This window comes from Alligator sinensis, unplaced genomic scaffold, assembly GCF_000455745.1.
Source record: "Alligator sinensis unplaced genomic scaffold, ASM45574v1 scaffold700_1, whole genome shotgun sequence".
Classification (NCBI taxonomy): Eukaryota; Metazoa; Chordata; order Crocodylia; family Alligatoridae; genus Alligator; species Alligator sinensis.
The window spans coordinates 343315-360614 of NW_005842531.1; the positions used below are offsets into that span (position 1 = coordinate 343315).

At 40.1% G+C, this 17300-nt stretch overlaps 1 protein-coding gene across 2 annotated transcripts in view; it reads left to right on the forward strand.

The window, feature by feature from the left end:
- The first annotated feature begins 11 nt into the window (after positions 1-11).
- SDCBP (syndecan binding protein) overlaps positions 12-17300 on the forward strand; it is a 20919-nt gene continuing 3630 nt past the window's right edge. The window contains exons 1-7 of one of the 2 annotated variants that reach the window (XM_014523757.2): positions 12-57; positions 4952-5017; positions 8259-8337; positions 10661-10770; positions 11119-11283; positions 12847-13022; positions 14236-14407. In XM_014523757.2, the coding sequence (XP_014379243.1) occupies positions 4967-5017; positions 8259-8337; positions 10661-10770; positions 11119-11283; positions 12847-13022; positions 14236-14407 (753 nt within the window). In that variant the 5' untranslated portion in view covers positions 12-57; positions 4952-4966. The remainder of the gene's footprint in view (positions 58-4951; positions 5018-8258; positions 8338-10660; positions 10771-11118; positions 11284-12846; positions 13023-14235; positions 14408-17300) is intronic. The other variant, XM_014523758.2, reaches the window with a different exon arrangement.

The following is a 17300-nucleotide window of genomic DNA, read 5'->3' on the forward strand; positions in this document are numbered from 1 at the left end:
CTCAACCGCGCCCTGCTGGGCCGGGGGCGGCTGCGGTGTCGGAGCTGCGTGGCGGAGGTGAGGGGAGGGGCAGTGGTCTGGCTGGCTCTGGGATCCGGCTTTTTCTTGCCCTCGTCCCGCCCGCGGGCCGCAACTCTGTGCCTTGGAGCAGTGCGCCACGGGCTGCTTGGGCGGTGGCGCCCCGCCCGGCCCGGCCCGGCCCCGGAGGCCCCGCAGGAGGCTCGAGATCAGCGTGGCCGCTCCTGAGCCAAGAGCCCTGCTCCGCTCCCGGCTGTGTCCGGGGTCGGGCAGGGGCCGCAGCCTCCTACGCTAGCGGCGTAACATTGTGTGCGCGTGTGTACACGCACACACATACCCCCCCCTTGTATTTATATGTGTATGTACACACAAGATAAATCTCTGTAATCGCAAGGAGATTTATTTTGTGGGTATGTATTTGTATTTGTACAGATATATACATATAAGTGTGCGTGTGTGTAGGTAGATAGGTATCCAAGCCATAGCTGGTGTTGTTTAGAGGAAAAAGCAGTCGGGTCTAAAGGAAAAAACAAGCTCGTGGTGGAGGTGATAATATCTTTTATTAGACCAACAAGATTTGTGCAAAAAAAATTTCTTTAATTGCAAGCTTTTGGGCACAAACACCCTTCATCAGGCGTCGGAGAAACTTTTATAATCCTCTCTCCAAAGCCTGGTGATGAAGGGTGTTTGTGCCTGAAAGCTTGCAATTAAAGAAATTTTTTTTGCAAAAATCTTGGTCTAGTACAAGATATCACCTCTACCATGAGCCCTGATTGCTTTGTGTATAAACGTGTACACACACGCGCGCATATCTACACAGACGTGTGTAGATATGTGTATGTGCATGTATAGAAAAAATATGAGAGAGAGCACAAGCTTTCCTGAACCCAAGTTCACTTCATCAGATGCTGTGAAAGAATGCGCAGGAAGTAGAGTGGGAGGAGAGAGAAATCAGAATATAGAAGACAAGAGGGGAAAGGAGGAGGGTGCCCAGTGTTTGAGAGGAGAGCAACAACTTGAGTGGGTTGTGGATGAAGATTCAGTTGCTGATGGCTCCTCACCCATGAATGCCCTAGCGTGAAAATGGTGGGCCAGGCACTGTGGTATCAGTGGTTCCTCCCTTCTGAGGGATTTTCTTCTTGTCTTCTATACCAGTGGAAATTTTGGCTTCAGCTGCAGATAAGTCGGGGCAGGTCAGTTGGAAGTCAGTCAGCCTGCTCATCTATTGCAAGGTTTTGCCCAAAAAGAAGGCTTGTCATCTAGCAGGAAGCTGAAGTTCTAAAGATACTTTGTCACTGAGGATTTGTAGGCAAAGTGACAATTCAAACATTCAGGCTTCATATCTTTAATACATATCTCTTTGATAGAACAGGGGAGGCTTGTGAATTTGCTAGTTCTTGGAAGTCTTTCATTTTTCCAGCCTAACTCTGGGTTTCTTTGCATTGAAGTTTGAACTAGTAATTAATCTTGTAGGTAAAATATCATTTTTGATAGTAGTAGTTGAGCCAGTGGAAATGGAAGTGTACATGTGATTAGCTGTCAGTGTCCTACTTCTGTTCCTCCAGGTAGATTTTTCCCCAAGTAGATCATAGAAAAGGAACAAGAAAAAACTTCTCTAGCGGTCAGGCTCCAGACAAAGGTTATCAGAATTAAGGATCAAGTAATCTTTATGAACGAGGAGCTTTCTAAGGGTGCTGGTGATTATTACCATTTTTCTCCTAGCTGGTCCTGTTCCTCAACTCCTGTTAATGTTTACTTTTGTTTTAGTTTGTATCACCTATTTTATGCAAAATAAATAAGCATATAAATAATAGACTAAGATGACCTTCTACAAACTTGACCCATATGGCAGGGAAGGATCCCTTTCCTAGAATAATATAATTTTTATCTAGGCTAACTTTTGTCTCTGTGGTTTACTATTAAAAATTGCACCCTTTATATAACTCTTCTTTACATTATTGGAGATGTCAGGTTATTGGAATACCTATTACTACCTAAGATGCAACGAAATTCCATATTAAAATCAGTTTTCAGTACTTGATAATGCACCTTTTATTATACCGTTATTCCTTGGTAATATTTTCTGTTACTTGCCCAAGCTTTTAAAGACACATTGGTTCTTCAGTAGTTACTGATATCCAGTGGTCTTGTTTTATTTTTTAAGTTCTCATCTTTGGTACATTATTGCAAATGTTTGTAAATATATTTGTAAACCACTGACTTTGGATATAGTTTATACTTCCAGAGTGTAAACTTTCATTCCAACAGGGTTTTTTTTTCCCCCCGTAAAGCCACTTTCCCATCCTTCTGTGTGTATGAACCATCTCTTTTATAATTGAGATATTCTTCCTGATACATTTTTTGCAGTAATATTTAAATATTAAATATTGCCTCTGCTAATGTGGATTAGCAAGTGGAGAATTATAGTGTGTCCCTAAGAACTTTTCAGATGTTCAACAATTAGTCTACAAACCAAAAGTAATCCATAGTTACAGTTTAAGAAAATTATTTCTTTCCAATGGCTAATGTGGTGCATGCAAAGCCTAGCTGTGTGGTGTCTGGAAGATCTCTTCTAAATTAAAACGTAGCTTCTAAATGAGGCCTGAATTTTGCAAATCCTTATGTCTCAATTCATGAGTAATATTTTGAGTCCAAAGGACTGTTTGCAGAGTACGTTTTATAGGATTGAGTCTCTTAGTTCATCTTACCCACTTTCCCTGAACAAAAACCCGTGTCATTGCATTTTACCTTTTTGTTTTGGGGGTTTTTTAGGGTTTTTTTTTGTTTTAAGCCTGACTTCTAAACTGTTAAAACGTATACTCTTCCTTGCTCAATGTAATTAAGGTCTTTAATATTAAGCTACATCCAGCACAACTAAAACAGTTACATGATTTGAAAATAGGATCAATCCTGTACCTTGCTTTGAATATAACTGTGAGCACATACTAAAAACTTTTAATATAGCATTTTTAAACAGTGAATATGTCATTATCCTGATATCTTTTTACATAATACGTGAACTTTACACTATAATCAAGCTTTGGGAGAAATAGCTGAAGTAACAGGTGACAAGCTTTGTCAAGCAGTTATCTGAGCAATTAAAGAAGTTGAAAGGATTTCACTGACACTGACATAAGTGTATCTGTTGTCTTGGTGCAGGGGTTTTCAACCTTTTTTTTTTTTATGAAGTGTGCCCCTTTTGTCTGAGTTTCAGCTCATGTACCTCTTTATATTTTTTTCTTATTTTTAACCGGGTGGAGGAGGCAGATCAAGGCCCCTGCAGGCAGTGAGGGAGGAAGTGGGGCTAGCAGTGGCAGATCCCGCACAGCCAGGGTGGAGTGCGGGATGGAGCTGTGAGCAGCTCATTTGGGGAGGGGGGGGCAGCTCCCACCACTATATGCACCTCAGGAGGGCATGGGGGGCATGTGCCCCCTGATCTGCATATGGGGTAGGGTGGGCTGCCGCTGTGATCGGGGCTGCACTAGGCTCTTCCCAATACGGGGGCAGGGGGTGCACTCTGGGCAGGTGGCAGCAGTGCTGGGTGGGGGGGGTCAAGTAGGCTACAGCAAATGTTGATGGCAGGAGCGGCCCCCTCCTCCCCACCCTCCAGCTCAATCCCACACCCTGCCCCAGCAGGGCAGCACCTGCCCAAGCCCCACTCCCTTGCCCACCGCTGGGGCCTCAATTTGCCCCCCGCAAGCCCCTTCCCTCGCAACAGACTTACCAGCCTGACCTGGATATGCCCCTGGTCACCTGCGTGCTGCGCTGCAGCTACACGCATGTGTCATTTATCAGCCACATCGGTTCTGCATATCCCCTATGACCTTTTTAAGTACCTCTATGGGTATGATTACCCCTAGTTGACAACCACTGTCTTAATTAGTTTAGATTTATATATTGTTGAAGATGGATGCATGTTTCTATCGCAGACAACTGATTTGCAAATCCGTTTAAAACGAGCATACGTTTTATAAGTAGCAGGAAGATTTATTTGGAATAGACAGTCCAAATGAAACTGATTTTTACACTTTTACCCCTCCCCACCTGATGAGGGAGAGGCAGGGAGGAGAGGGAATCATTCCAAGGCTGAAACAATAGGCTCCATTGCTATCCCTACTCCTAATTTCATTTAAAAATTGCTTTCTTTTAAAGAACTACCAATACAATTTTAGGGACAAATTTTATATTACTCTTATGTGGAGCCCCCTGTTGACTTCAGTGGGGGTTCAGATACATGGGGCTTGGAAAAATTTTGGTTGCCTGGCCTGTTGCCATCCAGTTCCAGGAGAAGGTAGAGTACATTCACTGTACTTTCCATATGATCCCTTGGGGCGATGCATGGTTAAGTGAGACTCCAAGTCTGTAATCTTTCTTTTGTATCATGTCATGAGTCAAGGGATAGCTTGTACAAAAGGGACCTAACTGCCTGTGTTAGTTTCTCACTGTCGTTCTCAACTGTCAAATTCTGGCAGATTTAAGACCACTTGGTGTTATTAATATGATTTAAATTGGCATTAATGTATAATAAAAGCCAGTTCTTTGATCAGTGAATTGTTGACTAGTTGAACTTAACCAGCGAAACTTGTTCAAATGCTTTAGTTTAGGGGTGTCAAACATGGGTTCTGTGGACTGGATCTGACCTGTGGGTCTCAGACAGACGCTGCATGCTGCATGTACAGCCAGTACTCATATACAGCCTGGGGTACAATCCTGAATGGCCTTGGAGCCAGTGCACAGGGCTGGTGAAGTGGGGCATTAAGTACTTTTTAAACAAACAGGGATCAATCAAAGGCTTTATCTTTCTTCTGTATTATGGTTGATTCTTGTAAGTATTTTAGCATCAGCTTTTCTAATAGGTAGAAACTAACAAGCAAACTAAAACTTTAGCTGTAAGTGTGCAGTTGCTAAGTTGGATTTTATTTGTTTTCTTTAGTGAAATTGCATAAAAATGTCGCTCTATCCTTCCCTGGAAGATTTGAAGGTGGACAAAGTAATTCAGGTATGATGAAATGTATAGACTCTTTAGATCTGTTTTAGTGAACGGTTGAAGTAGTAATAAAATTGTTCCCCCCCCCCCACCCCCATATAAAATATGGGGTTAAAACCACTTGTCCATTACTAAATCATCACTTTTCAGCAGTAGAACAGTTGTTTAGCTCCCTGTTCTTTGACATTAAGTAGACCTCCACCCCACAAAACTGTCACGCAACTGTAAAACTCACATATTTCAAAATATGCTTTCCATGTGATCCGAATGACTTGGTTCTGCTTTTTTAACTCCGTAACTTATACACTGATATCCAGCTGAAGTTGAGGAATTCTCTGGTCATGTGAGTCTGAAGCTGACTGATAAGGTTACATCAGAACATTTTGTAAGCCACTGAAAAGAAACTGCCAGGCTTCAGAGAACAAAACGAATCTCGTTATTCAACTTCTGGGTCGGTGTCCATGCACATAGTCTCACTTAGAGTGCATGTTATTATTGAAAGGAGTTAATATCTGCCAAATTGCTTTCTTCTACCTGAAGTTTTTGATTTCAAAGTAAATTATTGTAAGATGCCAGAACATGTATATGTTCAACATCTGGTCTCTAACCCAAGGGAAACAGATTGGGACATAATTTAAAATCTTAACTATTGTTTGAATCTTCTGTTTTTAATTTTTAATTGATCTCTAATGTTATGGAAATGGACTGCTCTTTATCACTGAAAGTGGCAGTGAAATGATTATTTGATTCTCTTGAATCTAGGCTGTTTGCAAATGTTAAAAAAACAAACAAACCCCAAAACAAAACCAAGAAAACCCCATGTTTTAGTAGAAGAGGCAACATGTTACTTTGGTTTGGATCCACAGCATCTATATAGATCAGGCATTTCAGTGGGGCTTTTTGGCACTTTGATTTAAAGCTGATTCAATCAGCTATTAGATAAAAGCACCAAAAAGCCCTACTAAAGTGCCTGATCTATAAAGACACTGGGCAAGCTAGGTCCAACTAGCATGCTACCTTTTCTGCGCATGCGCTGGGCTCAGTGCAGGAACATGCCAAGCTTAAAGTGCCTTTTATTGGGGCCTTTTATTGGGGGGGTTGTTGCGCAGAGGGGAGGTTTAATGTCTGCAAGCAGCCCTAGCGTGATGGAAAGCTTTATTTTAATGCTGCCTAGTGCCCAAACCATATAAAGACCTTTCAATTCTACAAGTTGGCCTGTGCTATAGCATGGTGGGTTTTTAACACTTGGAAGCATCTTTGTTCTACCGTGTTTGTTTTCAGATTGTTAACAGTAGCTTATGTTAATAAATTAGTGTTAATACAGTGAAATATGGATGAACATTTGAACTTTCTCATGTTGTTTGAGCATAGAACTCTACCCCTTTCCTTCAGGGGTAAAGAAAGGGTCTAATACTCCAGTCTCAGTAAGGGTGGCGGGGGGGCAACCTGGTGGCTGCCTATAAGTATATAAGGGGTGGTAACTTCTTTACTGTCCAAGCCCCCAGGCCCTGGAACAGACTGCTTCCAGAGGTGATGCAAGCACCTACTCTGGACTCCTTTAAGAGACATTTGGATGTTTATCTTGCTGGGTTCCTCTGACCCCAGCTGACTTCCTGCCCCTGGGGCAGGGGGCTGGACTCGATCTTCTGAGGTCCCTTCCAGCCCTAATGTCTATGAAATCTATGAAATGAGTAAAGATTAAAGGGGCAAATTGACCAATGGGAATAAACAGAAAGGTGTAACCTCCATAGATTTGACACTTTTTTTTTTTTTTTTTTTTTATTGTTGGTATTTAATTTGATATAGGCTAGTTTCTTCTAAGCCTGTTTGTTGCATGTTTGTTGAAAAAATGCTATTATTAAGTCGTCATTTTAATTTTTAAACTACTCCGGTTTGAAACATTAAGTAGCTTGGCCAATTTAATGTCAAATTAGGTTTTTATATCATAATGTAATATATTGAAATGGATGTCTGAGGAGCCTCTTCTAGCCTTGTTTATAAATATCAGAACAGCCAACTGAGTCAATACTATGATTTCAAGATGCCTTTTAAAGTAGTCAATAATACATGGCATATATTCCAAGCTGTGAGTAACATGGGGTCTACAAAACTACCAAAAGAATGGAAAATCTGAAAAGGAAGGAAGGAAATACTGTAAAACAGCATTGTTCAGCTGGTGGCCAGTGGGCTGCGTGTAGCCCGCAAGTACCTAACATGCAACCCAGGGGCTCCCACAGTTCTTGCATACTTAACTCCCTATACATTTTCCCATAGGTCTGGGGATTGCTTCCCCTGGCCATTACTGCCTCTTTCTATTTGCTGCCTTCTGCTGCTGCTGTTGTCACCTGTCCCTGAGCTGCTAAGGTTTCTGGACCCCCAGTCCTTTCTCCAGTTTGGCTTCCTGCCACCTCTTCCCTGGTGCGGGAGCAGTGTAGCCTGCAGGGGAGTTGGCAAAGGGAAGGTACGACCCACAGCCACTCAAAGTTAGACAGCCCTACCCTAAAACTTAAAAATAAGCTTATCCTATCTCCTGTCTCTGAGTGATATGCTAACGTAAGTTTATTTGAGGGCATTTGCTGTACACCTTGCCACCTCTCTTGAGTTTTATATGAAGCTCAAATTAAAAGATTCATATTCTTTAAATAGAAGCTGTAGCACCTAGACTTCTAAATAAATTCTTAAGCAATTTACAGAGCTTTAAGTATTATTATGACATGTTGGTTTGCAAATAATCCTTGAAATCCATGCAGGATTGTGCGATGACTTTTCAAGAACTGGCTTTCATTGAACTGAGAAAAAAATCTTGATAAGTTAAAACTGCTCAGAATTTTTTATAATGTACAACTTGGATCCTCGGAGACTATTTTAACTGCTTATGTTGCTTCTAGATGAGAAGTTATTTATCCACTATAAATGTCTTAACTTATCAAAACCAAAAGTTAGAAATTAAATCGATTACAGTTAAAAAAAAAAAAAAAAAATACTACCTGTCTCTGTTCTTCTTGTTTCTCCCTCTTGAAAAGTCATTATATGATTTTATAGGAAAGATATTTTATGATCATGTGAAAGATTAACTTTGAACACCAAATGCATGCTATTACCATTAACTGTTTAGTTTCAAGAAAAAGAATTAATCCCAAGATCTCTAACAACGAAGTGTAAGGTGATATCTAGAAATGAGCATTTAACTCTAAAATGCACAGTAAGGACTATAGGCTTTACGTACAAAATCACATGACTTTTTTCCCATTAGGCCCAGACTGCCTTTTCTTCAAACCCAGCTAATTCAGCAATTTTGTCTGAAGCCTCAGCACCCATTCCTCAAGATGCAAGTAAGTTTTATTTATTGCATAAAACATTGTTTTGGAAAAGAATGAAACTTCTTAAACCTTGCAAAAGAAATCTTCTCTCTCTCTCTCTCTCTCCACTGCTGGTATGTGAAATACAGCCCATTAAAATAGAAATGGGAGTTTGGAGGATATCGGAATAAAAAAAATTTCCCCTTTCCCACCTCTACCCCTTTTGCAAGATCATGCCTCTTACAACTTTTTTTTTTTTCAGTTGCTGCAGGGGAGGGTAACTGTGACATTCTTTATTTTAAGAGGAAAAAAAAAAAAAAAGAGAGAATTAACTAATACCTTTCTATTCCTATCCCTCACTAGAAGCTCATGCCAAGTAACTAATTTTACCAATAGTTAATATACTATAACTTTAAACTAATAAACGTTTTGGGTATTGGAGCATACAACCATTACAAGAATTTCTTGTCCATCCTTTTATTGAGGCGAGAAAGGTGCAATAGTGTGGTATAAATCCCTGGCCTTCTGAAAATAATCAATAATATGTTGTTTTGGTGAAGGGGAGGGGTGTCATATCTAAGACTGCATAATGGAAGATTTAGTGGGTATGGAAACCTGTCTGCCATCTTTGTATTGGTGTGTTTCCCACTCATAAGTAGGCATGGACCTTGTGCATGAGGTCAGTCTTTAAATGGTTTTCAGTTACGGTTGGTGTATAGGCCTGAAAACACTAGCAGCTGACACTTTCATCAGCATCAACTCTGAGACTGGTACTAGTTTTATCAACAGAGTCCATAGATACCCTATTGGTTCCAACTGGAGGAGGTAAATTATGCTTTGGCACTGACCTTGGCACTAGTCTCTCTTTAGCTGGCACCCACACATTTTTCCTCAAAGCCATCTATTCTTCTTTCATTTAATAAAAGTAAAGAAAAGGCTTCACTGTGCAAACCAGAACATGTTGCTGAAGAAACCCAATATATCTACTTTAGATTGAGCAACTTATAACTCTATCCTGTTGGAACCAATCTTACAAATGCCACCTTGGCCCTGTTGAGTACACTGGGGAATCTTAGTCTATAAGCTCATCCTTCCATCACTCAAAGAAGCATAAATGGTCTTAAACATTTTTGCATCTATTAAGTCCTTTTGCTCTCATTCCCAAGGTCTTATAACAGTATAAAACATGCTTATAGTTGGTGGGGGGAACAATTGGAGAACTAGACTAATAGAAATTGGTATTTGCTGAGGTTACCTGGAAAGGCTAGGCCTGCTTATCTCTTACTGTCAGGAGACTGTAAAGAGTTTTATGTAGGCTGTCCTCAGGCTTTATTTTTAATGCTTTGTTCCTACTGATATATAAATGAAAGTTTAAGAAGGCTGGTGATGTGACTTCTGTTCAACCAACTGGATAAGCATAGCTCAAAGTCCAAGCCCTGGGATGCAGTACCTGTGTAACAGTACTCCTATTGAAGTATTGTGGAAATTCAGCCTAGGAGAAAGAAAGGTACAAGGTGATGTAACCAGAGGTCAGAAAGGAGACAAAGGTAAAGTTAGCCTTTTTTGATGCAGTGACCTTATATTTTATCTGGACCTGAGATTGCTGTATCTAACAGCCTGCACGTTAACTTAGCTCCCCTGACATTGCCAGGGGCAATGTATTCCCTATAAGTACAGAAAAAACTGCAGCAGGAAAAAACTATATATGATAATTTTTTTTTAATGGAAAACTTTCCCAACTTGAGCAGTACAATGCAGACTTCACTTACTTAAAACCCTTTGGCCAAAAATCCTTGACTACAGTCTCTTCTCTGTTCTTCGTTGTGTTCACCTATTTATCAGTCTCTTTAAGCTGATCTAGGCATGTCTGCTTCTAATATACTTAAGCTCAGTTTTCTTTACCCTGCAGAGCTAGATTACTATTTCATGGTCTCTAAGAGGTGAGTAATTATGAAATAATTTTAGCCATGTCCCTACAAACCTCATGGAACCTCCCAGAGCTTTGCTGAATGCTCTTTACACCATCACGTTCTCAAAGCAGGCTTTTTAGTTACTATTCTATAGGAAATATTTCAGGGGAAAAATCAGTTGCTTTCCTGACAGTGACTTAAGAATCTTAAAATGAGATCCACATGGGTGTTGTTGTATATATTTTCAAAGCCATGGTTTGTTGCTTTAATGCACATGACTTTTTATGATGAAATATTAGATTAGTTATGGTTTTTCCTTAGTATTTTTGGGAACAAATGTTTGCTCATGTTTACTACAAGCTTACAGGTGCTCCATTTTTTCAAAACTATCTATTATAGTAAAAAGTGAATCATTGTATTACTAAATAAATCTTTGCTTTCTATAGGCTTATATCCCAGACTTTATCCTGAACTCTCTCAATACATGGGCCTCAGTCTTAATGAAGAAGAAATACAAAGAAACCTGCAAGTGACTGCTGCTCCACAGTCTCAGGGTGTAGGTATTATTCAAGTAAATTTAGTTACTTGTATGACATTGATATTAAGTGATCTCCCTCTCTTTTAAAAGTAGGCTGCCATATATTAGCTTTAATTGGTGTAGTATGCTTCTGTACAAATTAATGATGGTTGAATTGAATAGCTTTGTCTGTTCTATCTCTAGAGCTTACTTTGTACCAAGTCCTCTGTAGAGAATTCTTGGCAAAATTTAAATTATTGATCAGAAACTTAATCATAAAACATCTTGAATTTCACCTGGTTATAAATGTGATCATGTTTTAACTGACCTGTATTGTTCTGATAAATTGCTAATTAAGTGGTATGATAACATGGCTTTTTCAATTAGCAGCAGTTGGTAACAAGGCCTTCCACTGTGAATTATATGGTGGCCCCAGTAACAGGAAATGATGTTGGACTTCTCAGAGCAGAAATTAAACAAGGTCTCCGTGAAGTAATCTTGTGCAAAGATCAGGATGGCAAAATTGGGCTTCGCCTTAAATCTGTAGACAATGTAAGTATATTGAAGTGGTGCTTCTGTAGGCAAGTGGTTGAATTAGTGATTATCTCACTAATCAATAGTGAGATAATTGTACAGTTTTATTGTGGCATTGCAAATGGTGCATATATTTTTAGGTTGCAATACAGTGTAAACTTTTAAATTACCTAATGTGTAATGTTCTATTCAAAACACTCCAAAAAATCATAGATTTGAAGTGGTACAAAATGAATGTTTGTCTCAAAGATTGTTTGCTCCTGTTTAAATGTATAGAAGTAGTTAGCTTTTTGTAATACTTGTATCTGTTTGCAGCACCCATAAAGCACTCTTGGTACGTCCTTATGTAGAGTGCTGAAAACCCTTCAGTCACTCGCTACAAAACCTACTATAAGTTGCCAAGCTTCTGTCACTCTAGTCTTCCGGCATAAATTTTGGGTGACATACTGCAGTGCAAATTCTCAGTGTCCTACCAGTTCCAAGACTGTTTAAATTACTGGTATGCACTGCTGATGAGAAAAGAGTTGAGTGTAGTAAGAAGTGAAGCTCTTCTCTCATCCATCTGCAAAAAGTAACATCAGGCTAGTTTTCTCCTCTCCTCCACTTGTAATTAACCTAATTGCAAATAAGTTCTTAAACTTCCCTCACTGCCTTCTGGTTGTTCCCACTTACGAAAGATGCATGGTGCTGTTGATTAACATGAAGGGTGATTTGCAAGAGGGAATAACTGTTTGTATCTGCAGTTTCAAAGTACATTGCAGGCTTTGTTTTTAAGGCTTTTTAAGCTAAAAGTGTATTCTGGGATCCTATGACCCCAGCTGACTTCCTGCCCTTCGGGCGGGGGGCTGGACTCGATCTTCTGAGGTCCCTTCCAGCCTTAATGTCTATGAAATCTATGAAATATTCCAGTCTCCCTCAGAAGACCCTGGGGCTTCTCTTCAGAGTAAGGGACACCTTGAAGGATAGAAAAACCCTAAAGTTCCTTAAAAAGATTCAGTTGAACCAGTGTTAAGTATTGTGTGTCCTAGTTAGGTAGAGTTTGAGTAGGCATGCTTTTCAGGAGTTTCTCTCAAGTGAAGTCGAAGCAAGTTTAATTGGAAGCTGAAAACTTTGCAGACAAAACTCCATAAATACCAGTCCTTTACATATCTAGACAAGATCCATGATATGGAATCTGAAAAGAAAAAAAGCCTTCCCCTTGGTGCTGAATTTTTAGATGTGTATGCTAACATACTGTGTTCCAAATATTTAAAGTTCATTGCTAAAAGTTATTTGAAGAGGGAAAAGCAGCTAAAGAGTTTAAAGTTCACAGTAAGAAAGCTTTTGAGACTCCAACTGAACCTTGAGGAAAACTGGGGAATGTTTGTAACTTTCTTGTTAGGCTGGTTATGATAACATGCCATGCTTGTTAAAAGGAAAACATTTGTCATAAAGTATTTGTTCAACTTGTGCATGTAGCTTTATTTGATATAAAAGAAATTTTTTTTTGTTTTTGTTCGTTTTTTTTTTTTTAAAGGCTTCAAGAAATCCTTGTATCTCACCTACTGAAGAATAATGAAAAATGTTTTTCTTTGCACTTAGGGTATATTTGTCCAGTTAGTACAGGCTAACTCTCCAGCATCTCTTGTTGGTCTGAGGTTTGGGGACCAAATTCTGCAGATCAGTAGTGAAAACTGCGCAGGGTGGAGCTCTGATAAAGCCCACAAAGTTCTCAAACAGGCTTCTGGAGAGAGAATTCCAATGATTGTGCGTGACAGGTAAGACTGCTAACTAAAAATGGGAAATGATTGTTCATTATTTGTGTTTCTGTAGCATCGGGTGTCCCCCTGAGTCCATGCTTATGGTTTCTCTGTACTAACCACGGTTCAAGCAAAGATTGTCCCTGTCCAAATAGGATTCAAGCATGTCAAACTTCCAACTTCCTTGATTTATATTTTAATCTATTTAAACACTCATTGGCAAGGGTAAATTTATATTGCCCACAAGTATTGCTTAGTTCTGCAAAAATCCTAGTTGTCATTTGTACTGATACCTTATCTCTGGGCCACTTGGCTTAAAAATGAGTATCTTAAGAGAGTTCTTCCTTTGCTTTCCTATCTTTGAGATCAAAGTTCTGAACATTAATGACAGCCACTGGAAATGGGAGATTGGGGTCAGGGCAAAAAATGTTTACCTTAATGTATGAGTTCACAGTATTTTGGTGCTGACTGAGAGTCTTCACTTATCTTTTGAATAAAAGATTTTGTATTCGGCTTACTACAAAAGCCCATCTCTGCTTAATCAAAATAAGTGTCTGCACAGTAAATTTGCAGTACTCTAACTACACTTCATTTAACAGTGTGGCTTTTGGTTAAGCCTGTACAGCATTGTATGTTTAAGTCCTGGATCCCCAGAAAAGATACCAGATAGTTCTATTAAAAAAGAAATGCATTTAAATGTGCAGCTTAGAGGGTGGGATACATGTAACACAAGGGAGTATAGGCCAAAAACTAATGAATGGGTAGCTTTTAAAATCTGAAGGGGGGTGGGGGGGAAAGAAAGGCTTACAAATAAGAAAAAGTAGCTGATTTATATAAAACTCGATTATGTAAGGGTATGTACATTAGTCACCTAAAATCAATTTCTATTTCAACATTGTTAGAATCAATATACACTGAAGATGAAATGTCAGTTTATAAATTTGGTAGATCAAAGGAATTTATTCAGATTCCTTTAATCTTAATGCTACCTTATTTCTCTGAAAAAGGTTGAGTAACTAGTACTATAGAAAGGACATGAGGCAAAGACAAATCAGGTGAAAAAATGCTGCTCTGCTGCTGCAATTGTGGTTTGTATTTAAAAAAAAATCCTAAACAACAATTATAAAGCCTTGTCAAAATTAGTATAACTCTAATCTCTTTGTAGAATTGTTCTGTGCATGTTGAATACTTCTACATTGTAAACAAGTATATATGGATATGTTTTTTGCAGGCCTTTTGAACGAATTATTGTTATGCATAAGGACAGCACAGGACATGTTGGCTTCATATTCAAAAATGGAAAAATAACTTCAATAGTAAAAGACAGTTCAGCTGCAAGAAATGGGCTACTTACAGAACACCACTTATGTGAAATTAATGGCCAGAATGTAATTGCCTTGAAGGGAAAATAACTTTTTATTTTTCTAAAAAGAACAGGATTGAAGGTAAAATAACTTTTTATTTTTCTAAAAAGAACACCCTGACTCTTCGCTTGGTGGTGGGTTTTTTTTTTGTTTTTGTTTTTTTAATGCAGTGTGGTAACACTAGATATTTTTAAAAGTTCAGGGAAGGTATTTGAAAGTGGCGTACTAGATGCTTAGCAATGTGATAACTCTGTTTGTCATTGTGGGAGGAATGGGGAGTCAAGAAAATCGTATTTACTAAAAGTGGACGTGTTTCCCTACCTTTTTTCAGTTTTTCCCTTGTTTTGGTAGATATAACTAGCAACCAGGAGAGGCAAGCTAAAAGCTTGCTTGATCCTTCAGGTTTTTTGCTGTCAATTCTTCCCTGTGAATTTTAAATGTGCTGATCCAGAGTTTGAAGTTTTAGGGAGTTTCTGGTTCCAAGACTAGGGATATTTTAATTTATAACCAAATAAATCTGACTAGACTACAGGATGATCCTAAGTCATTCTACCAGTTCTTCCCTCTTCCAAGACACATTGAAAGATATCTTTGGGTTCCTTGTACTTCTTGCTTTTTAGTCTAAGTGTGAAACTAAGTAATACACTGTGTATGTTTATAGCCAGATGCAGGGGTATGAAGCTCTTCTTTATTGTCAATCTGTTCAAATTATGCTGAATATAGAATAAGTAAATCCTTGCATTTTATTTAAAGATGTATGCCAGCCACAAGAAGAGGAAAATAATCTTTCTTCTCCACTTAAGAGGAGTTTTCAGGTTGGAGTAAGCACTCCTTGTGGACCTCCAGAACAGGGGTAATTGGTTGTAGAAGGGGGAGATGGAATGGACTACAAAGATACAGCACTGGGGATTAGCTCATGAGACACCTCACATTTTAGCCTGTACAAGCAGAAATTGTTTGAGCAAATGATCCTACCACAAAATGAGGAATTAGTTGACTCTTACTCTGGCTCTTTGGTCCACAGTGGCCTCGGTGATGGCTGAGAGGAATTACAGTAGCACCCATATTCTTTGTGGGCTAGGTTCCCAGCCCTCCTCTGATAATTGAAGGTTTGTGAACAACTGTCAAGTGTATAGCTCAAGCTGTTGCACCTTTTGTGGTCCCACATAGCTGTTTGTTTGCTATAGCTTTTATTTCAAAGGGTGCCACCTGTCTGATCAGCTGTAGTGATCAAACCATGGTAGTGCTTCAGCTGATTGTAGAAGCAGCAGCCTTTGAAGTAAAAGGCTCAGCAAGCAGTACTCATTCTTAATTTTGCATCCTGCTTTGAACCATCCTCACAGGAAAACTTTAGCTTGTACTGTAATGGATTCCTCTGGGGTAGATGAACTCCCCTGTCATAATCCTCTGCATTTGAGCTGTGATAAGTTTGACTTGTGGGATAAGAAGCCATCCTGCTGATCAGAGGAAGGGGAGAGCTCATGTAGGCTGTACTTCCAAGAGTCATCCCTGCCTGGAGAGGTATAGGTTGTGTATTGCAGACTCCTCAAGCAACAAATTATCCTTCAGACAATAGACAATGTAACAGTTCTCTACTTCATAATATATAGGCTTGTATCAAGCACTGGCTCAAGTTTTCCTTCCTTTTCCTGCGGAGAAGGAAGATGACCATTTGTGGGTTTCAAGAATATAAACTTCGCAATGTATTGCTTTGTATTTAATGTGGTCTATCACTCTTGGATGCTTATCCCCATGTTATTCACCACCTCTTCCACAGTATTGACAGTTTAGGACTTAAGCCTTCATTTGATCACAACTCCACATGCCGTTCACAGCCTAGTAAAACTTACATTAGCAATTGCAACTGAAGATGCCTTCTTTCCACATCTGCATGAATTTATACATCTGAATTTATACAGTCTAATCAATGAGTACAGTTCAAATTTTTCTACAAATCTATAGATAAGAAAGGGAAAGGGCTCTTGAGTCTTTGTGACATCTACTTATGCAGAGCTATATAGAGGTGATGCTTGTACTTTTCCAAAACTAGCTCTTAGCTGGTGGTTGGTGGGCAGAGAACATCCTTTTGGAGTTCCTCTTCTGAGAAACGTTCTGAACGCTCGTACCAAGCTGTGCAAATATGGTTGCAAGTGGTCGCAGAACCTAGCTGGAGACTACTGCTTAAGTACACTTGGAAACTGAAGTAATCTAGAAAAGCCTAATAGTTGGGGCTGTACCTTTTAAGAAAAGCATCTGAAGATTTAGTACAGGGGTATCCAACCTTCTTTAATGTGGGGCCGGATCACGAACTTTTAATCACCCAGTGGGCCGGCGACCCAAACTGAACAGCCTCACTCTGGCAGGGGGGGAGAAATCACCCGAGTGTGTTCTAACTTGTCACATTCTCAGCTGCAATTTCTAGGCAGGGAAGAGTGTCCCAAGAGTTCCCCCACCCCAACCTTGTATAATTGACATCCTCCACAGGATGTCAAATCCCGCCCCCCCCCTGTAAAAATGGCAGGGGGTGAAGGCAGGAAATCCATAAGAAGTAGTAAAGTGGAAAGCAGCAAGAAAACCACCTATGGAGGTTGCTGGGAGTCTCCGGGACTGGCAGGGGTACCAGCTGCAGCCCCGGCCCCAGCTCTGGTGCTGGGAGAGTGGTGGTGGCATGGGCCACACCAGTGGAGCAGATATGGGGGGCATTGCCCACCCTGCAATCCACACGCTGCCCAGGGCCTAGGAGGCTTCTGGCAGGTCTTCTGGAGGATTTCCTCACCTCGCTCAGTATGAGCTCTGTGTGCTGGGGGGGGGGGTTGTTTTACCCACTCCTTAGTGTGTATGGGCCCCTGGGTAGGACTTTTGGGGGTCTCTGGGATGACCCCCCTAGCCCAGAGTGTTAGCTCTCCCTGCAGTGCTGGGGCGGGGGGGCTGC